The sequence below is a fragment of the Sporothrix schenckii genome (assembly GCF_000961545.1).
Source record: "Sporothrix schenckii 1099-18 chromosome Unknown Cont48, whole genome shotgun sequence".
NCBI classification, from domain to species: domain Eukaryota; kingdom Fungi; phylum Ascomycota; class Sordariomycetes; order Ophiostomatales; family Ophiostomataceae; genus Sporothrix; species Sporothrix schenckii.
Window position 1 is genome coordinate 1283941 of NW_015971149.1, and position 23539 is coordinate 1307479.

The 23539-nt window shown below is 59.8% G+C and overlaps 9 protein-coding genes across 9 annotated transcripts; 5 read left to right on the forward strand and 4 right to left on the reverse strand.

The window, feature by feature from the left end:
- Positions 1-224: 224 nt before the first annotated feature.
- SPSK_00826 (alcohol dehydrogenase (NADP+)) lies at positions 225-1385 on the forward strand (the record flags this gene model as incomplete). The annotated part of the gene is made up of 2 exons (XM_016727773.1): positions 225-1239; positions 1315-1385. The coding sequence occupies 2 exons, from the start codon at positions 225-227 to the stop codon at positions 1383-1385; spliced, it is 1086 nt and encodes a 361-aa protein (XP_016584272.1).
- A 457-nt stretch (positions 1386-1842) lies between these two features.
- Positions 1843-3435, reverse strand: SPSK_00776 (quinate permease; the record flags this gene model as incomplete). Its single annotated transcript, XM_016727724.1, has 1 exon — positions 1843-3435. One exon carries the CDS (start codon positions 3433-3435, stop codon positions 1843-1845), a length of 1593 nt encoding a protein of 530 aa, XP_016584273.1.
- A 1836-nt stretch (positions 3436-5271) lies between these two features.
- SPSK_00687 (uncharacterized protein) lies at positions 5272-8289 on the reverse strand (the record flags this gene model as incomplete). The annotated part of the gene is made up of 1 exon (XM_016727637.1): positions 5272-8289. One exon carries the CDS (start codon positions 8287-8289, stop codon positions 5272-5274), a length of 3018 nt encoding a protein of 1005 aa, XP_016584274.1.
- Positions 8290-9561: 1272 nt separating this feature from the next.
- SPSK_00684 (uncharacterized protein) lies at positions 9562-12647 on the forward strand (the record flags this gene model as incomplete). The annotated part of the gene is made up of 2 exons (XM_016727634.1): positions 9562-9817; positions 9898-12647. 2 exons carry the CDS (start codon positions 9562-9564, stop codon positions 12645-12647), a joined length of 3006 nt encoding a protein of 1001 aa, XP_016584275.1.
- Positions 12648-13040: 393 nt separating this feature from the next.
- SPSK_00849 (quinate dehydrogenase) lies at positions 13041-14081 on the reverse strand (the record flags this gene model as incomplete). The annotated part of the gene is made up of 1 exon (XM_016727795.1): positions 13041-14081. One exon carries the CDS (start codon positions 14079-14081, stop codon positions 13041-13043), a length of 1041 nt encoding a protein of 346 aa, XP_016584276.1.
- A 1404-nt stretch (positions 14082-15485) lies between these two features.
- SPSK_00738 (4-hydroxyphenylpyruvate dioxygenase) lies at positions 15486-17447 on the forward strand (the record flags this gene model as incomplete). The annotated part of the gene is made up of 3 exons (XM_016727686.1): positions 15486-16576; positions 16766-17327; positions 17394-17447. The coding sequence occupies 3 exons, from the start codon at positions 15486-15488 to the stop codon at positions 17445-17447; spliced, it is 1707 nt and encodes a 568-aa protein (XP_016584277.1).
- Positions 17448-18069: 622 nt separating this feature from the next.
- SPSK_00847 (myo-inositol-1(or 4)-monophosphatase) lies at positions 18070-19119 on the forward strand (the record flags this gene model as incomplete). The annotated part of the gene is made up of 1 exon (XM_016727793.1): positions 18070-19119. One exon carries the CDS (start codon positions 18070-18072, stop codon positions 19117-19119), a length of 1050 nt encoding a protein of 349 aa, XP_016584278.1.
- An 831-nt stretch (positions 19120-19950) lies between these two features.
- Positions 19951-21360, forward strand: SPSK_00794 (MFS monocarboxylate transporter; the record flags this gene model as incomplete). Its single annotated transcript, XM_016727742.1, has 1 exon — positions 19951-21360. The coding sequence occupies one exon, from the start codon at positions 19951-19953 to the stop codon at positions 21358-21360; it is 1410 nt and encodes a 469-aa protein (XP_016584279.1).
- A 362-nt stretch (positions 21361-21722) lies between these two features.
- On the reverse strand, positions 21723-22865 carry SPSK_00827 (zinc-binding protein oxidoreductase; the record flags this gene model as incomplete). Its single annotated transcript, XM_016727774.1, has 1 exon — positions 21723-22865. The coding sequence occupies one exon, from the start codon at positions 22863-22865 to the stop codon at positions 21723-21725; it is 1143 nt and encodes a 380-aa protein (XP_016584280.1).
- Between the last annotated feature and the right edge of the window lie 674 nt (positions 22866-23539).

Here is a 23539-nt window from a genome sequence, read left to right on the forward strand (position 1 = left end):
CAAGAAAAAAAAGAAGAAGAAAAAGAAAATCTAGAACATCAGCTCCGCCAAAAATAGCGCTATCGCGGGCGAGAAGGACGGTATATACACTTTGCCAGGTTAATAAGAAGAGTGTATATCCAGCTACATTCACCATTCATTTCCGTCACTCATCGCCATCAGTCTATTCCTTGTCCTCTAACAACCTTGTCACATCATCTTCGTACCTTCACACAACCCCCACCATGTATCCCGACACATTCGAGGGCTTCGCCATTCCGTCGGCCGAGCAGTGGAACCAGCCGAAGCGCATCGAGTTCAAGCCCAAGCCGTTTGGCGACCACGACATCGACATCAAGATCACGGCCTGCGGCGTCTGCGGGTCGGACGTGCACACGGCCACGGGCGGCTGGGGCAACACGCACTGGCCACTGGTGCCGGGCCACGAGATTGTCGGCCACGTGGTGAGCGTCGGCGCGGCCGTGACGAATGCCAAGGTGGGCGACCGCGTCGGCGTCGGCGCGCAGATCTTTGCGTGTCTGGACAAGGCGGCCTGCGGCGCCTGCGCGACGGACAACGAGACGTACTGCCCGCAGCAGCTGGACACGTACGGCAGCGTGTACCCGGACAGTGGGACGCTGGCGCACGGTGGCTACGCGTCGCACATCCGGGCGCACGAGCACTGGGTGTTTCCGATCCCCGCGGCGCTGCCGACGGCGCTGGCGGCGCCGATGCTGTGCGCGGGCCTGACGGCATACTCGCCGCTGGTGCGCAACGGCGCCGGGCCCGGCAAAAAGATTGGCATTCTGGGCCTCGGCGGCATCGGCCACTTTGGCGTGCTGTTCAGCAAGGCCCTGGGCGCGGAGACGTGGGTCCTCTCGCGCAGCGACAAGAAACAGGCCGACGCCAAGGCGCTCGGGGCGGACGGCTTCCTGGCGACGGCCGCGGCCGGGTGGAACGAGGCGCACAAGATGACCTTTGACATGATCCTGTCGACGGCGTCGTCCAACGACGGCTTCGACCTCAGCCCCTACCTGTCGCTGCTCAAGGTGCACGGGCGGTACATTGCCGTGGGCCTGCCCGAGGACGAGGGATGGCAAGTGCGTCCCCAGAGCCTGCTGAGCAACGGGTGTCTGATTGGCAGCAGCCACCTGGGCAGCCGGCGGGAGACGCTGGACATGCTGCAGCTGGCGGCCGACAAGGGCATCAAGAGCTGGGTGGAGACTATCCCCGTCGGCGAGGAGGGTGTTGGCAAAGCTCGTAAGTGAGAGGGCGGAAGGGGTTTATGCTGTATTACTGTTTGTGGAAGCGTGACAACAAACTAACAACATCTAGTGACCCGTCTGCACAACAACGACGTCCGGTACCGCTTCACCCTGGTCGACTACGAAAAGCAATTCCCATAGGAGGGTAGCCGCGTCCCTACGATGATAAAGTGGTTAGAACGGAAAGTTAAAATAGGTAATGTAGGGCCACTGACCGTGTCACAGCGTGTAATTTTATTCTCTGCTTATTGATAGTCTAAAAGAGGAGCCCCGTTGACAGCCGTTTGTGTATTTTCTCGTTCAAAAATAAATAGATATATAACGACTGGTCCTCTGCAGCGACGGCCGCGTATAAATGGAGAACAACGTCCGGCGTCCTCGACATGGCCCTTGCGGTAGGTGAGCTCGTTGGAGACTGTGTAGCTATTTCGGTACCTCCTACGTGTTTTCGCCTATCGGCCTCAATTAAAACCCGATGAAAGTTATTGCATGAACTTGGTTGAAACTTGATAATCTTGATTAATTTTATTATCAACTTAATTAAACATAAAAAATATAAACGGCCAGCAAAGGAAAGAGTGCACACCACCCCAAACACTTAGGCATACTCCTCCGCTGCTACCGCCGGCTTCTCGTCGCTCTCCTGGCGCTGCACGTCGCTGATGCGCGCCAGCTCGTCCATGACGATGGCGTGCGCGCCGCGGACAGGCTTGGTGGCAAACAGGCGGTCCATCTGCTCGAGGGGAATGGCCTTGGTCTCGGGCAGCAGGAGAAAGACAAAGACGGCCGACAGCATCATGAGCGCGGCAAAGAAGAAGTAGACGCCGTAGCCCATCTTGAGGAACATTTGCGGCGTGAAGCGCGAGATCAAAAAGTTCCAGAACCAGTTGTTGGCGGCGGCCGACGCCTGGCCGAGCGAGCGCGTGTTCTGGTCAAACATCTCCGAGTTGATGACCCAGGGCGTGCCGTTCCACGAGGGCGTGTAGACGGCCGTCCACAGGTAAAAGAAGAAGATGGCCGCGACACCGCCCGGGGACATGCCGGCGGAGGAGTCGACCTTGGGAATCACGTCCTTGACGAGGGCACCGATGATCCACATGCAGACGGAGCCGGCAACCGAGCCAAACAGCAGCAGGTTGCGCCGGCCGAGGCGGTCAATCAGGTACAGCAACCACAAGAACGTGATGGCCGTCTTGACGACGCCAAAGATACCCGTCGTCAGGAAGCCCGTGTTGGTGCCCGTGATGCCGAGCGTCTTGAAGACGGTGGGCGAGTAGTAGTTGATGGCGTTGATGCCCGTCGCGTTCTGCCACAAGAACAGCATGCCGCCGAGGAAGAAGCGCCACTGCACGCGGCTCTTCTTGAGCGCGCGGAACGGCTTGAAGAAGCCCGCGCCCACCTCGTCGCGGAACCGCGTCAGATCCTCGTCAATGTAGGCCACCTCCTGCAGCATGTACGTGTCGTCCGCCGGCAGCTGCCGCAGCCAGCACAGGACCTTCATGGCCTCCTCGCGTCGGCCCTTGGAGAACAACCAACGGGGGGACTCGGGCACCCAGAAGCTGCCAATCAGCAGCAGGCCGGCCGGGATCAGCTGCACGCCAAAGGGGATCAGCCATTGGGTGTTGTTGGAGGGCAGGTGCTCGCTGATGCCGTAGTTGATCCAGAAGCCCACCAGGCCACCAACCTGCCAGCCCAGCTCGTACATGCCGACGAGACGGCCGCGGATGGCCGGCGGGGACAGCTCCGAGATGTAGATGGGGACCATGTTGGAGGCGCCGCCAATGCCGAAGCCGGCCAGGAAGCGCGTGCCGACAATCACGTTGAGGCCGCGCTGCGCATTGGCAGCCAGCATGCCGCCGGCGCCGGCAATGAAGAGCACAGAAAACAGCCACAGCGACTTGCGGCGGCCAATGAAGTAGGAAGACGCATAGGCGGCCAGGGAGCCGAAGAAGGCGCCAGCCTGGTAGACGGAAACGATATTGGCGGAAATCAGAGCGCGCTTGGAGGCCGAGTAGGAGTCGAGGTTGAATTCAGCAATGAACGAGGGCAGAGCAATGGTGGTGCCAATAAAGGCCGAGTCGTAGCCGATCATGCACGACGCCCACGACACAACGACCGCACAGGCGTAGATGCGCCAGTTGTAGACGGCGCTGGGCGTCGGCCGGTCCTCGCGGAGTGAGAGGATAGACATGTTGTGGGAGTATGGTGTAGTCAGAGGCCGGCGTATAAGGGAATAAAAAACGAAGAAAGGCCCAATGATGTGGAGAGGAGACCCCGGACTCGATGACGGACGGAAAAGAAGTTGGTTGCAAGACGAAGGCACTGCCCGATATTATATATCTGGATGGGATGGGAATGGGAGACGTGTGCGAGCCAAGGGTCACACGGGGTACGGGGAAGCTAGGAAGAAGACGAGGTGACCTCTGTCCAAGCCAGGGTAGCATGGGACCGGGGTATGGGGAGGATGCGGAGAAGCTTGAGAATGGGAAGAGAAGAAGGGAAGGACGGGCGCGATGGAGGGGAGATGGAAGAAGGGATGGAAGAAGACGGCAACTCGGAATGTGCAAGTTGATTTCAAGTGGTGACGAATGAAAGGACCGCAGACACCGAACCCAGGACTGTGGATAGAGATGGGAAGACAGGAAAAAGAAATACACACAGCTAAAAGAAAGAGGCCATGGAGGAAGAACAGGAATCAGGAATCAGGAATCGGAATTCAATGTGAGAAAAGCGATGGGGAAACGAACGATGCGGCACATCGTTCAGGGAAAACAAAGAAGACGAGAAGAGATGGACGGCACTCAACCGCATGAGCCACAATGCCAATACAACCTCGACGCGCAACCGAATGCTGTGAACGTTCTTCCACACACGGGGCCGGCAGTGCCCAGTTGTGCCGAGTTGTGTCGACTGTGGTGCGGAGATGTGTGGACGAAGAACTGTCAACCACCTGGCCGACCTCAATCCACGATGCTTGGGGGAAAAATTGCGACTGCAGACATCTGGCGCTAGCGGCAGTGCCTGGTGGTTCCTGCGCTTCCTGGCGCTGTCAGGGCCTTGCCAAGCTTGTCTGTCCTACTGCTTTCTTTTTTGTGTTGACTCTAGGGCGTTGTTGGGCCTTCTGGCTTGTCTTTTGTCGACTCCTTGGCCCCGCAAATGTCCCCGGGTCGCAGACAGCTCCCCGGATTTATGGTCCAAGAAGCCCTGAGAGGATAAGAGTTTATCCAAAGTTGGTGTGCATTAGACCAGGGTCCTGGGTGGCAACGTCGTAGCGCGTGTGTTGGTGTGGGTTGTCAAAAAGGCTCAAGAGTCCGGCACTTGGCAGGTGTCAGGCAATTTGGGACATGTGCGTGGGACTTGGCTGGGGTTGGCAATTGGGTGCTAACCAGTGCCAGAATAGACAGCCAGCCACAGAAAGAGCCCCAGCTTTCTCCAGAATCTCCACAGCATCTCCAGATCCCTGAGTGAATGTTTTCCCGGCGGAGGGTATGTCGTGGAGAGCGCGTCGCAAAATCGGGAAGAAAATACACGCAGGCCGAAGACAGAGCGCCAGAAAAGTGTTACGGGAGACAACACTACCAATTCCAGGAATAAGATTGGCCGGCCAGGGTGATATTGATGGGGAAAACGTGGAGTGGGCATGGAAAACGTGGGCAACATGCCCGACTCGTGGCCAACAATCCAATGAGACACGGTGGGTGGGTGCAGGGTCATGACAGCAACAGGCAGACCACTGGGAAGAAGGCCATCCATTTCGTCTGCCAAGTTGGCAGTTTACTGACAAGTCCGCGGACATTTTCCGCATAAGAGACCATCCAGGTTCGGGACATCTGGAGAACGACAAGACTTGACGAACTGGGAAAGAAAGAAACAACGCTGATGACAGTCATCGTTGATGCCAACGGAATCGGAACAATGAAACGGAAAGATGGAAATGAAATGGGAAAAAAAAAGAACACGAACCGACGATGAAGATGGACATCGACGTGAACATGGAAGTGGCATATCTCATCATTACATAAACAGGCTACAAGCCACCAAACTCGCCCATCATGGCGCCCAAATTGTTGTCTATGCCCGGCGCAAAGCCCAGGTTGGCCATAAACTGCGAGCCAATGTCGGCGTCCAGTCGGTCCAGATAGTCAACCGCCGATAGGTCGTCCAATAGCGCTTCATAGTCGAGCGTGCCACCACTGGCACCGGGCGCCCCGTGAAAAGCGCCGTCAAAGTTATCGACAGCCATATTGTCTGGTCCGCCAACCGCGCCGTAGGACGAACCCGTCATGGGATACGTCGCGGCGGTATTGGCGGCATTGGCAGCAACAGCAGCAGTGGCGGCAGTGGCGGCAGTCGGTGACGCGATCGGCAGGGGAGGGAAGCCAAAGGCAGGCGACGGTCCGTTTCCATTGTACATGTTTGCATCTTGTGGCTGCGGCTGCTGTTGTTGAGTAGGCTGCACTGCTTGCAGGGATGTCTCCAAAATGGACAGTCTATGATGGCGTGCCGTTGGTGGTTGCTGTTGCTGCTGATGCTGCGGACGCACAGCTGCAGCTTCAGGGCTCGCAGATTGATAAACAACAGGTGCATTGTTTGCCGTGGTCATAGTTGCTCCGGGGATTCCTTGTCCCGAAGGTGCCAGCTTCTGCCGCAGCATTGCGTTGGGCCGTGGAGTGGTAGCATTTGCCACTGCAGGCAGCTGTTTTTGCGACTGCTGTTGCGATGTCGCAGTATCCTGCCAAACCGCCACAAGAGCATCTCTCAAGGCGCAAAATCGCTGCTGCAGGAGAGGCGGCAACTGCTGAAACAATGGATGCTCGACAACGGTCAGGACACACGGCACCAGTGTGGGCGGTGCGCCAGCAGATCCGAAACGGGCAACAAACTGCTCGAGAACATCGGCCAAGAGATGGGCACGGTTAGGATTGATGCTGCCATTGACGTTGCCGGGCTCGGAGAATGGTGGCAATAATATGTGCATCCAAATAAAGGTGATGCGGAGGATATGGGCCGATGGGACGGCGGCAGATGCTCGGTCGGTCGACCGCACAAAGGCCGAGAAGGGCACATCGGGTCGTATTACACGGTCCAGGGCATCGCCGTAGGGGTTGTCGTTCGTCCCTGCCGCCGTCGCCGCAACCACATCGTTGTAGTCAGAGGGCGAGGGTGCCTGGGAGAGGTTCGTTTGCTGGTGCTGCATACAAGTAAAAAGATCATGCAGCTGGTTGAATGTCGTCAAGGCGTACGCCGGACTGCGCTCTGATGTGGCCCCGCCGTCTTCAAGGCCAAATCCAGCACAAGGTACCCATGGCTGCCACTCATCGAGACCGTCTTCTGGCAGAGCTGGGCAATTGTGTGGGGAGTGAGGAGAGAAGGAGCCCGGGTTTTGATGTGATCGATACGCCTGTTGTTGGTGTTGGTGCTGATGGTTGTGGTTTTGTGGTAGAGATCGCAACGGCCTCAGAGATGACCGCACGATGGCCAAAAAGGCCTCAATGATGCAGCAACCACTCGTGACTGCATCGACAATGCGTCGGCGGATGGCCATGGGGCTATTCTCGCTGACTCGGGATAGGCAGTCGGCGTCCTGCAAAATCTGTCGCGACAAGGCCACAAGCACGCGTGCAGCTGTATGCCGGCGTCGGCCGATGTTGATCAGGGCCAGCAGCAAGAGAGCGCGCGCATGGGGGATCTCAAAGGGTCCGTCGTCGAGCGGGATCATTTGGCGGGCGACGTTGTAGATACGATGTGGCGGCCATGCGAGCGACGGGTCGCAGTGTGTTGTGGAGGGTGTGGCTGTTGACGTTGCTGTTGATGTTGTTGTGTTTGGGTCGGCCTGTTGTTGACTTCGCGACGCCGCATTCTGAAAAGAGGCAAGGGCTAAGACGCTCCAGAGCTCGGCAGTGGCGGCCGACGGAGACGATGGAGTGCCTGACGCAGTCGGCGCCGACGCTGGCTCACCCAGCTCGCGCTCGTACTGGTAGACGGCCTTGAGCAGGTCCTGGCGCTCGAGGATGGGGAACCAGCAGTGGGTATAGGAAAAGTACACATCCAGAAGTTGCCAGTGGTTCGGTGGGAGTGGTACACGGGAGTTGCAGCGTGCATCGTCGGTGTGGCCACCTGTGCCGGACCGCGGTGAGGGGATGGTGTTTTCAGACGGGGACCATGTTATGGCGGATGCAGCAGGCTCCCCGGACAGTGTATCGGGTGCTCTCCCTGGGCCCTCTGGGGAGGTGTCGTCGTCGGAGCCGGCCCTGTCGTCGGACACGGGCCGTGCCACGGCGGTGCTGAAGCCGTCTGTCGACAGCAGCCGGTTGATCTCGCGCCGTGCGCGGCTCTTGTGCCACCGCCGGTGGAGGCGGTTGTGCCTCTCCAGGTCCTTTTGCTGCTGCTGCTGGCTACCCGCCGCGCCGGCCTCGGGGTTGAACAGACGCTGTGCAGCGTCGCCGCCGTGCCGGCCAAACAGGCCGTCCAACGCGTCGGCGCAGCCCGGCACCTCGTCCAGCAGGGACGACAGAGTCAATTCGAGCGTGCGGATGTAACCCGTCTGGACACCGCGCTTTTTGGGGCTTGTCTTGTAGGTGCAAGCGCGGCGCTGGGTGACACACGAGGAGCACTGCGGCTGCGCACCATCGCACTTTTCGCGCATCGCCCGGCACTGGTCGCAAGCACGAGAGACGCGTTGCCGCTTGGGAGCAGGGACCGATGTCGTCGGGCCGGCTGCCGTGGTCGTGGCGGAGGTTGACGAGGCGGCGGGAGAGTTGTCTTGTGCGGGCGGTTGTTGTTGTTGTTGTTGTGATGAGGGCGGAAGAGGAGCCCCTTTAGACAATACTGTATTTGCTGACGCGGCCATGGTTGTGCCTTCCTTTCCTCGTCCTCCTGTTCCTGTTGCTCCTGCCGTTTGCGCCGCTGGTTCAGACGTTCTTTCTGTTTGTGCTGTGCCAGCTGCCGATGTGGCAGCAGCGACAGTCGATCTTGCCGACCGCGTGCCTCGAGACGGCGTGCCTGCGCCGCGGGCAACTTTGGTTCTGCCGGTGCTCTGTTGCATCGCTGCTTCCTCTTCTCCTTTTCCTCTTCCCTCTTCCCTCCTTCCTCGCCGTGGACTCCGGGGTTGTGGATCAGGACCACAACTGCCGTGGATCGGTGCCGACCATCACTACCAAGAGCCGACGCTGTCACTGAAGCCGCTGAAGCCACTGAAGCCACTGGAGCACCAAAGTTCAGAGAAACGCCACCGGGGCTGTCGTCGTCGTCCGCGTAGTCGTCAATCGTTAATTCGACGTATTCAGTGATCGAGGACGGTCCGGAGCTTCATGTAACTCTGGACATGTGCACGTTCAGGCGCATCAAAATCAAAAAGAATGTCAACGTGGCCGTGCAAATCTCGGCCGTCTTACGGAGTCCAATGAATTCTCCAAGCTACAAGCGTCCTTCCCCTCATTCAACGGTTGGGCGCTATAATTTAGGGTACCATACCCCCGTAGTTGCTGTACTTTGGATGCCATTCTTGGAAATCGCTTTTACTACGGCCTCGAAATGGCTCGTTTCTCGCATGCTCGTTTACTCGTGGTTTTCTCGGTGATTCAGTTTCCAGAAATTCTGGGGGAACACTGCTTATTGGGTTATTTCCATTTCCATGTGCGGGGAATCCTGAGAGCACCTGGTATGCGCCGAAAATGCCTGCCGCAGCGAATCGAGGCCGTTGTGTCTGCCGAAACGACAGGGCCTGGCCTGAGATGGAGTTGGAGGTAAATTGGGGAGGGTTGGGGCGTTACAGCATGTTAGTGGAGTTTTAGTACATTTTAGTGGACAATGAGACACCGTTCGGGTGCTCTGTTGGAGTACTCGGAAGAGTCTTTATCCAGAAAAGTCGCCTAACTGACGTTTGAAAGTCTGGGGGCGCGGGGTAGACAAAATCCCTTTGTTCCTGGCCAGAGCTGTAGGCGCTAACCGGACGTGGGTTCAGGGGACGTCCGATGCTGGCGTTGACACACTGCCAATTGTGTACGCCTGTACGCCAGCACACCAACTGGGCTTTGTGGTTGACTCGTTTCCAGTCCGAACCGGACACCTCTACCAGCATCTCGTGATACTCCTGCAGAGAAACGGCCACACATGCTGGCATATGGCAAACATGACCTTTTGCAGACAAAAACACACACGACAAACACTGCAAGCTCCTACAGCTCACGCATATCCATCAATACGTGCCCATGGTCAACATTTCACAGGCCTCTAACGTTGGCAGTGGGGAAAGCAATCGTCGGTTCTTTTCGTCCACATCCTCGTCATTCCCTCTCGTCAGCACAACATCGTCGCCATGGCTTCTGTGCTGAGCGGCGTCAAGCGCTCGTTCGCTGCAGCGTCGGCCGACTGGGACGGTCCTACCGCAGCAACTCGACCACAGACATTGGAGAGCGAGAGTGCAGCAAACGCAAGAGCAACAGCATCGTCGTCGACATCCTCAGTGTCCTCGATATCCTCCACAAAGTCCGCCTCCTCGGCCATGGACACCGCAATTCCAAGGTTACAGCTGCCAGTGGTACATGCAGCCGTGGCCGCAAACCATTCACGAAGTGAGTAGCAGGGAGGCAGGCAGCCAGGCGAACAGACAGAGCATCACCAGAGCATGGCTAACATCCAACACCAATCCTAGACGCATCGTTGCCCTCGCCCACCTCACAGCCGTCCGGCCGACCACACTATGACGCTGACGCCTCCGTCATCCTTACTGGCGTCCGCGGCGCCGGCAAGTCCACTCTCGCCGTGATAGCGTCTACGGCGATGCGCCGCAAGATCGTCGAGGCCGACAAGGTCTTCTCCGAGACCCACGGCCAGCCCAGCGGCGCATTCCAGCGCGAGCACGGCATCCTCGCCTACCGCAAGGCACAGTCTGCTGTCCTGCAGCACATCCTCGAGACGCACCGCCGGGGGGCCATTATTGTGTGCTCGTGGATGGAACGTGACGTCCATGCCCGCCTGGCGCAGTGTGCAGCCACCAACCCCATTGTCCTGATCCTGCGGGACACGGCGGCCATCCAGACGCATCTGCGCGTGTGGGACGACGCGCGCGTCCAGGACCTGGTCACGGCCAGCGGGCCCGTCTTCCGGCGGTGCGCCCGCTTCGAGTTCTTCAACATCTCGGAGACGCCCTCGACCGGCATCAACGAGGCAGCCAGCATGCATGTCACGTACAGTGCCCAGGCCAACTCTGCCTCGATCGCTACCAGCGCCCCGGCGACCGGCACGACCACCCCCGACGAAGACAGCGACGCCCGCGGGCCCGCGCCCTACCTCACCCTCAAGCGCGCAGAGCGCCACTTCCTCAAGTTCCTGTCCCTCATCCTGCCCCGCGGCGCCATCCCCTTCATCGAGTCCGCCTACCCCCTGGCGTCTCTGGCGACCGAGGACCGCCAGTTCACCTATGCCCTCTCTGTTCGCCTGTCCGACTTTGCCGCCGGTGATGTGGACGTCGAGGAGATGGAGGCCGGTGCCGACGCCATCGAGCTGATTGTCGACTGCGTCTCCGCCGCCCGCGACACCGCCTATCCCCGGCTCATCACGCCCCAGCAGGCCAACAACATCAGCCGCATCGTCAGCCACATCCGCCGCAGTACGGTGATTCCCATCATCTACCACGTCGTGCTGCCGGACCCGGATACGGCGGCACAGAACGAAAACCAGTGCAGTGCCTACCTGTCGCACGTGCTGCACGGCCTGCGCCTGGCCCCAGATTACGTCACCGTTGATTTGAGACTGCATGACGCCGAAATTGCCCGCGTGCGAGCCGCCACCTGGTCCTCGCGCATTATCGGGACGGTTGACGTAGAGGGCCCATCCCCGTCTGCGCCGTCTGCGACACCACCTCCCTCGTGGCACGACCCCACCTGGCTGGCCTACTACCGCCGCGCCGTCGACCTTGGCTGCCACGTCGCTCGGCTGACGCGTCGTGCCGTCGAGCTCAGCGACAACTTTGAGGTCTCCCAGTTCATCTACAGCGCCAAGATGTCCTCGTCCTCCTCCTCAACACCGCCCATCCCTCTCATCGCCTACAACACCGGCCCCAAGGGCCGCTTCTCTGCCTGCTTCAACTCCGTCCTCACATCCGTCGTTGCCGAGCCACCAACCTCATCGCCAGCGGCAGCGATTTCTACTGTTATCGGCTCGGCCAATGGCATGGACACCGCCGACACACGGACATCCACCACGCCCACGTCTGACTCCGTCTCACGGCCTGCACGTCTTCCGTCTCCGTCCGACTTTGATTCCTCCTTATCCTCGTCTTCTCTCACCGCCCGCCAGGCCACTATCGCCCTCGCATCTGCCTTTGTCTACGAACCCATGCGCCTCTACGTCTTTGGAGCCTACGTCGACTACAGCGTATCGCCCGCCATGCACCATGCTGCCCTGGCTGCCTGTGGCCTGCCCCACACCTACCGTCCCAACTCCACGGACTCCATGGAGCTCATCAACACTCTGATTCACGACCCGCGCTTTGGCGGCGCCTCCGTCGGTTTGCCGTTCAAGGTGTCGGCCATCCGCCTCACCCACACGCTCAGCAACCACGCCCGTGCCGTCGGCGCCATCAACACCATTGTCCCCATCCGCCAGCTCAAGGCCGACGGCAGCGTCCCCGACTACGGCCAGATTCTGACGACGCGCAACCAGTCGGGCCCCGTGCTCGCCATTTACGGCGAGAACACCGACTGGATCGGCATTCGGGCCTGCATCCGGCGGGGCCTGTCGCCGGCCAATGCGGTCCGGCCAGGCAGCGTCGGCCTCGTGATTGGCGCCGGCGGCATGGCGCGCGCGGCCGTCTATGCGATGCTGCAGCTGGGCGTCAAGCAGATTGTCGTCACGAACCGGACGGTGGCCAATGCCGAGAAGATGGTCGCCCACTTTACGGGCATGCTCGACCGGGGCGAGATGGCGTGGCTGAGCCGCGGCGACGACGCCGACCAGACGCAGGCGCAGACGCAGACGCAGTTCCACGTCATGCGCACGCACGACGACCCCTGGCCCGCCGGCTTCCGGCTGCCCACCATGATCATCTCGTGCATTCCGACGCACCGCATCGGCGCCGTCCCCGCCCCTGACCTCACGCTGCCGCCCGCCTGGTTCGGCAGCCCCACGGGCGGCGTGCTCGTGGAGCTGGCGTACAAGACGCTGCAGACGCCGCTGCTGAACCAAAGCCGCAAGTTGGCCCAGCAGGGGTGGGTCAGCATGGACGGTCTGGACCTGCTGCCCGAGCAGGGGTTTGCGCAGTTTGAGCTGTTTACGGGGCGGCGGGCGCCACGGCGGTTGATGCGGGAGGAGGTGTTTAAGGCGCACAAGGACGACCAGGGACGGTCGAATTTGCCGCAGCTGCAGGGGCGGCTGGACAATATTGTGAACCAGGAGCCGTAGGCCAAGGCTGCCTCAGGCGATGTCCGCCGGGACGATGAGGCCCGCAGGCGATGTTAACTACAAAAATAGAAGACGATGCAGATACCTTGAATACTACGATGCAAAATGAGAGATGAATGCAATTCAAATAACAATGCTACTAGTACATCACTTAATGAATACAAACAATAAATGCCTCTAACTGTCGTTGCCAATGTTGATGGTGCCGAAATGACCAGTCGCAAGTTTACACGTAATAATATGGACGGGACACGATTGTACATGTGTTTAACAATGTGAAGTTGTAATGTACATTGACTCGGCGCGTTCCAGTACACCGAATGACTGCAGTCTATGTCGCAGATGTCTATGGTCGCTATGAATAAAGAAGAGAAAGAAAACACCATACGTCATCTACATCTTGGGCAGCTGCATCAGGTGCGAGGCAACGGCCTTCTTCACCTCCTTGACCGGCAGCTTGTCCAGCGTCCGGCCCGTCCAATAACGGTCCTGCTCCAGCCCCTGGTAGATGAGCGCCTCCGTGCCCAGAATCACCTGCCACCCGGCCCGCTCGGCCAGCGCGCCCAGCTCCGTGTACGGCGACGGGTTGTAGCACATTTCGAGGAGGGCGCCGCCCTTGGGTGCCTTGGCGAGAAACACCTCGGTGATGCGGCGGGCCAGCTTCTCGTCCTCGCGCTGCGGAGGGACGTCGGGCACGCAGCCGACGGCGGCACCCGCAGCGGGCAGGGCCTCAGCCTGCTTGACGGTGGCCACGTGGACGATGTTGTCGGTGCCGAAGCCGGACGCCTGCAGATCCGCAATGACGGCGGCGACCTCGCTGGCGTCGCGGTTCACCAGGTAAATGGCCGTGCATCCGAGGCCCTCGCGCAGCGCGTAGACGGCACTGCGGGCGGCGCCGCCGCCGCCGACAACCAAGCCGGGGCGGCCGCGGATGCGCGCGGCGAGGTCGGCCTCGCTCAGGTTTTGCGTAAACGCGTCCCGCACGCCTACCGTGTCCGTGTTGGCGCCACACAGCAGGCGGCGGCCCGTGGCCGGGTCCTGCTCCAGGTAGATGGTGTTGCACGCGCCGACGGCGGTGGCCTCGGGCGTCAGCTTGTCCAGGTAGGGGAGGATGGTGACCTTGTTGGGCATGGTGACGGACGCGCCGTAGAAGTTGGGCGCGCGCACAAGCTGCAAGAACGTGGCAATGTCGGTCGAGTCAAAGCGGACCTGGCCCCAGTTGATGCCCAGGTTGGCGTAGACGACGTCGTGCAGCATGGGCGACAGCGACGCCGCCAGCTTCTTGCCAAAGAGGTAGCCGTGCTTGTCGAGGTGGCCGACGGCGGGGACGTCCGTCAGTGCAGTAGCGGCGGCTGTGGCTGCTGCCGCCGGCGTCGGTGCTCGTCCTGGTGCCGGTGGCGGTGGTTGTGACTGGGACTCGACCTGGGTCGCCATTTGTGATGTGCGGAGGTTGACGGGGGTAGAGAGGAGAAAGGAAGAGTAGGGAAAGAGAAAGGGACAACGCAAACGTGGCCGATGCAGGTAATGCTGCGTTCGCTCCTACAATTTGTGTCTGTGCTGAGTTTCGTGCCTGTCGGTGCGTTTGCCTCGGTGTTCTCGATGTTCTTTATTGTAGACCTTCCTTTTTGCGTTTGAAATATGTCCTTGTAAATATGTTTGAAATGAAACGTTTATGAAACCCAGTGAGACGATATTTTCTCGAATAGAGAGTAACCCAGATATATCACGACGGGGACGAGCGGCCGATCTCTCGCCTCTCCACGCCCACAAGACAAAGTCGTGATATGGAGTAATTGCTCTGGAGAAGACCAGCAGAAGGGTCCACTGCCTTCGACATTCCTTCTTGGGAGATGAGAACTGTGTGTTTGGTAGCCGGACCGTCGGCTTGCTCCCGTAAAGCGAAATGGGGAAAGGCAAAGCGTATGTGGAAGAACGCTTTCACTGCAAAGTTCGGCGTTGTTACTGTGTCGTCTTTTTGGCTTGGGATCGCCCGGGTTACAGACGGACTGCACTGAAGAAAATACCCCAAAAGCCCGGCAGATGTGCCGTACCTAACTAGGCCCACTGCAGCGGCTAGCAGACCTGAAAAAGTACCTTGATTCCTCTGGTAAACATTCTTCCGGCCGCCACACAAAACGGGTCAACGAACAGCAGCCCAAGAAAATGCGTTGCGAGTCTGACAATAAGTGGGTCCGTCACTTTCGTCTGTGTTAGTTGTTCTCCCTGCCTAATCAGGAAGTTCTTCCTTGCAGCCGTCGTCGCTTACGCCCAGCGGTATTGTGCAGACAGATCAGCGCAACCACCACTGACGCTCTGGATGGTTTGCTTTACGGAGTGCAATGCCATGCTGTGCAAACCTGGCAGAGACCACACCCTCAGCTTTCTTTGACGCACTGTTGACGTCTTTGGTGGTGCAGCCACCAACCTCGAGCAAAGCCCGTGTGTATCCGTATCAAGCCATCCCTCCATCGCTCCTTCCTAGCCACACTTTCGTTAAACGATGTGTGTCGTTGCACATTCGTAGCTGCCGAAACCGATTGTCAGCACGACGTACAGAGCCGTGACTTGCCCGAGACCGTAGAACGTGACTGCCTTTTCTCGTGCATATCTGTATCTGTTCTCTGTCGGCTCCCTCTTTCCTTGATGAATCGCTTGCCTACTGTTATCGTCTGCCCTTTCCTGAATACGTTGATATCAATTACCCCTAAGACTTCTTACTTTGCTGCTTCTGCCTCACTCTTTTACCCTTCTTTCACAATCCCCTCATATCATTGACTCACAAATACACAAGTCGACATCTCCAATCATCCCTCTCCGTACCTCCTTCACACACACACTATGGACTGCAAACTTGCCATCAGCTCCATGTCCCTGGGGCGGTGCTTTGCCGGCCACAGCTTCGAGCACAAGCTCGACATGGCGCGCAAGTATGGCTATCTCGGCATCGAGGTCTTTTACGAGGACCTGGTCGACGTCGCCCACACGCTCGACACGAACGCCACCAACAACGCCGGTGACGCCGCCACCCCGTCGGCCGAGAGCCACCTGGCGGCCGCCCGCTGGATCCGGGCGCAGTGCCAACAGCGGGGCCTGGCCGTCATCAGCCTGCAGCCGTTTATGCACTACGAGGGCCTGCGGGACCGGGCGGAGCACACACGGCGGATCGAGGAGTGGCGGCTGTGGCTGGGCATGGCACAGGCGCTGGGCACGGACCTGGTCCTCGTGCCGTCGACGTTTTTGCCGGCGGACCAGCTGCTGGCGGGCGGTGCCGTCCAAGGCCGCGCGGCCGACCTGGCGGAGCTGGCCGACCTGGCGGCGGCCGTGCACATTCGCGTCTGCTACGAGAGCCTCTGCTGGGGCACGTACGCGCGCACGTGGGAGGACAGCTGGGCGGTCGTGGACGCGGCCAACCGCCGCAACCTGGGTCTGTGCTTGGACACCTTCAACATCGCGGGTGCCATCTACGCGGATCCTGCGGCGCCGAGCGGCAAGGCCGTCGACGCCGAGGCCGCCGTCGCTGCGTCCATGGCCCGTCTGCGGGCGACCGTGCCCCGCGAGCGTGTCTTTCTCGTGCAGCTCGTCGACGCCGAGCGGCTGGATGCACCGCTTGGGCCGGGCCATGTCCTGTACAACGCCGAGCAGCCGTCGCGCATGACCTGGTCGCGCAACTGCCGGCTGTTTTACGGCGAGGAGAAGGCGTACCTGCCGGTACTGCAGATTGCGCGGACAATCTTCCATGGCCTTGGCTACAGCCACGACTGGGTCAGCCTGGAGCTGTTCAACCGGTGTATGTCAGACACGGGAGCGGGCGTGCCGGAGGCGCTGGCACGGCGGGGTGTTCTGTCCTGGCAGCGTCTGCAGCGGGACCTGGCGGCGAGCAGCGCGGCAGACGTGGCATCGAGCGAGACGCCCAAGATCTCGGCGTCATTGTAAAGCAGGGTGACGTGCTCAAACTCGTTTTGCCTTTATGTTGTATTCATGGCTTGCGTTGCTTTTTACCACATAATTTGACTCGCAACAGATGATGTCTCGTAGTCACACCTGTCGCTCTTGATAAAGCAATTTTTCAATCTGCATTACGGTTTTGATGTATCTCGTTCTTCATTCATCTTCTACAGTCGTGTTCCATTCTCCGTTTTCCACCACCACCTATTTGCCCTTCACTTTCAAGTGCTTCGCACAGAACTCAATGGCCGCCGTGTAGCCGTACGCGCCCAAGCCGGCAATCACGGCCGTTGCCTTGTCGTGGAAGTAGCTGTGGTGCCGCCAGGCCTCGCGCGCGTGCACCTGGCTCACGTGCAGCTCGACGAACGGGATGCTGACGCCCAGCAGCGCGTCCCGGATGACGACGCTCGTGTGCGTGAAGCCGCCCGGGTTGATGATGATGGCGTCGACGCGTTTGTGCTCCGCGTGGCCCGCGACGGGCGTCGTCACCAAATGACCGAAGCCGCCGGCCTCTTGGATGCGGTCGACAATGGCACCCTCGTGGTTGGACTGGAAGACCTCGAGCTCGACGCCCAGATCCTGGGCCTGGGCCTGGGCGGCGACCACGACGTCGTTCAAGGTCGTGGTGCCGTAGATCTCGGGCTCGCGGGTGCCGAGCATGTTGAGGTTGGCGCCGTTGATGAGGAGGATGCGGCGGGCCATGGTGGTGGTGGTGGTGGTGGAACGAACGATTGTGTAAGTGGGCAAAGTGTCCACTGGCCGACGTAAGTGACTTGTTATCTTACGGTGACAATATAGCAGCGACCTCGATGCTCATGCCCCCTCATCTCCCGATACCCGTACTCAAGCCCATGACGCTCTTGGTCTCCGTTGCCGGGGGCCGGTTGCATTTGTGAGTTTGTGGAGGTGTGGGGGCGTCAGAGGGAAGATGTTTGTGTAGTTACTGGGTTACACCAGGACCAGGACAGTGGAAGAGTGCTCTTCCGGTAGCTGGGCGCTGCAGCCACTGAAGGCGCTAAAGGATGCGCTATGAAATGGGAGAATTGGGGTGCTCACGCCTCCACACAGGCCGTAGCGTCCCACGTCCGGGAATCGTATCGACTCACCATTTCTTGTCTGGTCGACGCACTCTCAGTTTGAAGACGCAAGGCCGGCCACTCTCTTCAGATATGTCAGATACGTCGGGCACGTCAGTGAAGATCCGCGCGCGGAATTGGATCCATGCGAGGCTGGCTTCGGCTACTGGCGGTCGAGGAAGGCACGGAAGGTACGGAGGGCAGATCGGTGTTCACAACTGAAAGGGCTGCAGTGTAGCTTCCGTCACTACTGCCAAACAAAGTAGGAACAACAGTAACAAATTTTGAGCTCTTTCTGACGTTTGCTGTCAACCTCTTCTCTTGACATTTCACCTTGCCGTTTACTGTCCAATTTGCATTTACCGATTACCGATACACGCATCTTCCTCACCACCACCACAATGGCCGCCTCCTCCTCCAGCATGTCCGATGCTGAGCTCGGCAGCATCTACGAGTTTGCCGTGCAGCTGACCAAAGATGCCGGGCAGCGGCTGGCCGACGGTGCCAAGGCGCGCATGGCTGGCGGCGGCGTGCGTCTCGACACACAGGAAAAGGACAGCTCGGTCGACCTGGTGACGCAGGCCGACGAGGACGTCGAGGCGTTTGTCCGGGCGGCCATCGCCACGCGGTATCCGACGCACCAGTTTCTCGGCGAAGAGTCGTACTCCAAGGGCGCCTCGCGCGACTACCTGGTCGACAGCGCCGCGCCGACGTGGATCGTCGACCCGCTCGACGGCACCGTCAACTACACGCACCTGTTTGCCATGTACTGCGTGTCCATTGGCTTCGTGGTCGGCGGCCGTCCCGTGATTGGCGTCGTCTACGCGCCGATGCTCAACCAGCTTTTCAGTGCGTGCCGCGGCAAGGGTGCCTGGCTCAACGAGACGACGCGGCTGCCGCTGCTGCACAACCCGGTCGTCCCGCCGCTGCCGGCCAACGCGCCCGCGGGCTGCATTTTCAGCTGCGAGTGGGGCAAAGACCGGCGCGACGTGGCGTCCGGCGGCAACCTGGGCCGCAAGGTCGAGAGCTTCGTGACCATGGCCACCGAGCGCAGCGGACGGGGCGGGCTGGGCGGCATGGTGCACGGCGTGCGCAGCCTGGGCAGCGCGGCCATGGATCTGGCGTACACGGCGGCCGGGTCGTTTGACATTTGGTGGGAGGGCGGGTGCTGGGAGTGGGACGTGGCGGCCGGGTTCGCCATCCTGGAAGAGGCCGGCGGGTTGGTGACGACGGCGAACCCGCCGGCGAGTGCCACGGGGGACTACGCGGACGTGGCCGTGGAGGATGCCTACCTGGGCGGGCGCCTGTATTTGGCCATCCGGCCGGCAGGGCCATCGCCGTCATCCGGCAAGGACGTGCCGCCGGAGACGGGCCGGGAAGCCCAGGAGCGTGTGGTCCGCGAAGTGTGGAAGCGCGTGACGGCCCTGGACTACACACGGCCAGGTGTGTGAACGACAATAGGTGGTTTACGAGGTAGACAATCACGGACTCTCAGTTGTTCATTTCGCCGAAGAGAGAAGACTGAGGCTCGCCCACCGGACGGCGACGCTAGGATCGCCTGCAAGTCCCAAGATGGTAACGCCGCTGGCCTCTCCAGGCATCTCGTTCGTGCCAATTTCCGCGCTATTTCCTTCTTCGCACAGTTGCGATCCCCACTCTGTGCTCTTCGGCATGTGTCCAGGCGATGCCATTATGGCCTTTGTGGACGTCGTGGTTGTGCTAGTTTGGGCTGGGTTGGGGTTTTAGTTCTTCCCGGATGGCTGTAACCGGCACCGACAAACGCAACCTAGCAGCCAAGACCCGGCGATGGCGCAATGGGAACAGAGGAAACAACGGTGAAGGAACTTGACGAAATTATGAGCATGAGAGGAGCAGAAAAACTAGCGGAAAATAAACTACAAAAACTACAAAATAAACACACAGTCTACGGAGCGAGCCTTAACCAGCACCTGAATGCACCGACGAGCGAGAGAGGAGCGAGACTGATGTCGTCCAGTTAGACGGACAAAGACTCCACACGAATTTGACTGCATATTGCGGAGAAGGACATGACAAAAGACAGCCAACATAACCGATGAAAAGACAGCACGGCACCGGCGACGACGAAAAGAGCCAGGAAAGGGGAGGCCATGACATCTGAAGACGAGGCATATTCGACAAAATCAAATGAACGCTGTCAACACTGGCACAAGGCAAAAGAATAACAACGATGAACGCCAAGATCGGTTGACAAGAACAACGTCCACCATCAATGGCATACAGAGCCGATAGACATCGTCGGCATGGACACTCCTGTAAATAAAAAGAAAGTCGAAACAAACACTACACCTCAATCACAACCCCAACCACAACCACAAGAACAACAACAGCCGCTCGACGACACACCTCAGGATGCACCATTGACCGAATCCGCGCCGCTGACGCCCGGCCTGCCCCATGACCCGGCCCCCGACGGCGGCTTCCAGGCGTGGCTGCAGGTTGGCGCTGCGTTTCTGTTGTACTGGAACAGCCTGGGGCTGCTCAACGGCTTCGGCGCCTTCCAGACATACTACGAGCAGGGTCTGCTGGCGGACCAGAATGCGTCGGCCATCTCGTGGATCGGGTCGGTCCAGGTGTTTCTGCTGATGGCCGGCGGCTTCTTCTTTGGGCCGCTCTTTGACCTGGGATATGCGCGGTCCATGCTCGTGACGGGCACGTTCCTGCTCGTGTTCGGCTGCATGATGGCCAGCCTGGCCACAACGTACTACCAGGTCTTGCTGGCGCAGGGCTTCTGCATGGGCATCGGGGCGGGATGCCTGTACATCCCGGCCATCACGCTGGTCCCGAGCTACTTTGCACGGCACCGCGCACTGGCCATGGGCGTCGCCAGCATCGGCAGCAGCATGGGCGCCTCGCTGTACCCGCTGATGTTTGCGCGCCTGCAGCCGCGCATCGGCTACGCGTGGACGATGCGCGCCATTGGCGGCGTGGCCCTCGTGCTGTGCAGCGCCGCAACGGCCGTGGCCCAGCCGCGGCTCCGACGGGCGCCCGTCGTCGTTGTCGCTGTCGGCGGCACGAGCGCCGCCCGCTGGAGCCTGGCCGGCCTCCACCATCTCGCCCACGACGCCGCGCTGCTCGACCGCCGCTACCTCATCCAGTGCGTCGCCATCTTCTTCTCCAACCTGGCCTTTTTCCAGCCGCTCTACTACCTCGTGAGCTACGCCGAGGCGCACGGCACGCCGCCGTCCCTCGCCCAGTACCTGCTCGTCATTTTGAACATGGCGGCCATCCCGGGCCGCCTGCTCCCGTCCGTCGTGGCCGACCGCTACGGCGTCATCGCCACCTTTCTGGCCATTTGCGCCGTCACGGCCGCCGTCGACTTCTACTGGATCTCGGTGCAGAACCAGGCCGGCAACCTCGCCTTCGCCGTCCTCTACGGCTTCTTTTCGTCGTCCGTCGTCACCCTCGCCCCCGTCGTCCTCAGCAGCATCACCCACGACCTGTCCACCCTCGGCACGCGCCTCGGCTGTGTCGCCGTCCTCAAGGGCATTTCGTCGCTCATCGGCCCGCCCATTGCCGGCGCCATCCTCGACGCCAGCGGCAGCTATTTGGGCGCGCAGCTGTTTACCGGCACGGCCATGTCGCTGACGGCCGTGTTTACGCTGCTCATGTACCTGACCGTGCGCAAGATGCGGAACACGTCGGCAGTGTAAAGTCTCGGGATCCAGGGAGTCGTTATGTACATAGACTGAGGCGTTGCTAAAGCATCCACTAGAATATACATTTACTGCTATTTTAAGTGGAATTGTATCAAAATTATTTGATTTTTGGACGGTTTTGCCAAACATTTTGGTAAAAAATAAAAAATAGAGTAAAAGATTGCGACTGCAAATATTTATTATGTATTTGCTTATTTTAATTATCCGTTTTACTTTCATAAAAATCACGTATTTACAAGCAATACGTAAAGAAGTGAAATTATTTACCCACTACTTGATAAGTTCCTACTACAGCAAGCAAAGTGTCTACACAACAACTCAGAACATCTCTTAATAACAGCCACTCCTCACCGCACCTACAGAGTCACCACCACCTTCTCGGCCGACACACCGTTGCGCTGCAGGTCCATGGCCGCCTGCAGCGCCTCCAAACCGTGACCCGCCACGCGCGTCCGCGGCGCTGTGACGTACTGCTGTGCCGCCAGCGCCGCCGGTAGAAACCGTCCAAAGACGTCGCGGCCCACAACGCAGTCGTCCTGCAACAGGTCCTTGGTGTCGACAAACTTCGCTTCCACGCCCGTCGACCGTCCCGCCATCGACGTGCGCACGCCCTGCCACAGCGTCGACGCAATAAACGAGGCACGCCCTGTGACGGAGGCGACCTTGGGCGGCACCATGGCGGCGCCGGCCAAGGCGACGAAGCGGCGGCTGCCCGGGAGGCGACCCAGGACGTTCATGCAGAGTTCGACGGAGCCGTCGCCGACCGCCAGCGCACCGACGACCTCCCCGCCCGCCAGCGCCTGGACCAAGTCGTCCTGCAGTGTCTTGCTGCGGTAGTCAAAGACGGCCGCAGCGCCGAGGGCCTTGACGTAGGCGAAATTCTTGGGCGACGCCGTCGTGACGACCTGGTAGCCGGCCTGGGTGGCCAGCTGGATGCCGTTGCAGCCCACGCTGGAGGCGCCGCCGGTCACCAAGACCTTTTTGGTGGAGCTCACAGGCCGGGCAGGGACGGTCGGCAGATCCAGGGCCAAAAACCCGGGGTGGAAGAGACCGTACGCCGCCGTGGCGAGGGTCAGGGGCAGAACGCACGCGTCCGTGTACGCCATCCACGCGGGGATGCGTGCTGCCAGCGGCGGGCGCACGACCGTGTACAGCTGGAACGCGCCCTCCGCCTGCGCGGCGGTGTGCGATGCCGCCAAATCAGGCGCCGCGCTGCAGCCGAGGGCCATGACGCGGTCGCCCACGTGGAAGCCCTCGACGCCCTTGCCGACCTCGACGACTTTGCCCGCCAGATCGCCGCCGGGGACCATGGGGTACTTGATGAACGTCAGGACAAACTGGCCGAGCAGTTGCAGGCACCAGTCGACGGGGTTGATGGCGACGGCATGGTTCTTGACGACGATCTGGCCGGGGCCGGGGGCCGTGTAGGGTGCAGGTCCAACGACGAGCGGGCGTGCGTTGCGGGCCTTGAGCCACGCGGCCTGGTTGACGGGAGGCATTGTTTGGTCCAGCTGTGGAAGAGACAAGGGGTCTCGATGAGGAGGTGAGACATAAAAACACACTATCACGACAAACGAGCAACAAATGCAAGACCCTGGACATCCTGACACTCGTCTTGTTTGCCTCTTCCAAGACAAGCGAGTCTTCTTATCTGCAAACTTGCAGCCATATTGTTGTGGTCGTGCACCAGAACCGACCGAAACAGACCGGAATTCGGAGTCCGCTTTGGACGGTGTTAAGCCTTGACAGCCAACAACGTCCACATATGGCCCCTGCAGCGGGCTCAACAGTTGGGCCATATCCCGAGAGATGAACGTGTTCGACTGGTCAACTTGGACGAGCTCGCAGTCATCGTGCGCCCGAGCGGCCGAGACGGGCAATTTCGTGACATGGTTGTGTGGATGCTGGGATGGCATCAAATCGCGGATGCTCCTCTGCAGAGCGCGGTCAACTGTGACCCTGCCGGCTGTACGACAACATGGCAAGTCATATTCGCAGTCGGAGGAAATTCTTCCCTGTCTTCCCTTTCTTCCCTTCTTCTTCTTTTGTCAACCCTGGCAATGGTTTCGGACATCAATCAATATGAGATCGTCACCATATTTGGTCGCGTTTTGGTGAGGAATTGGCTTCGCACTACTGTCAGCCAAAGCATTACCATGAACAGTAGTCAACA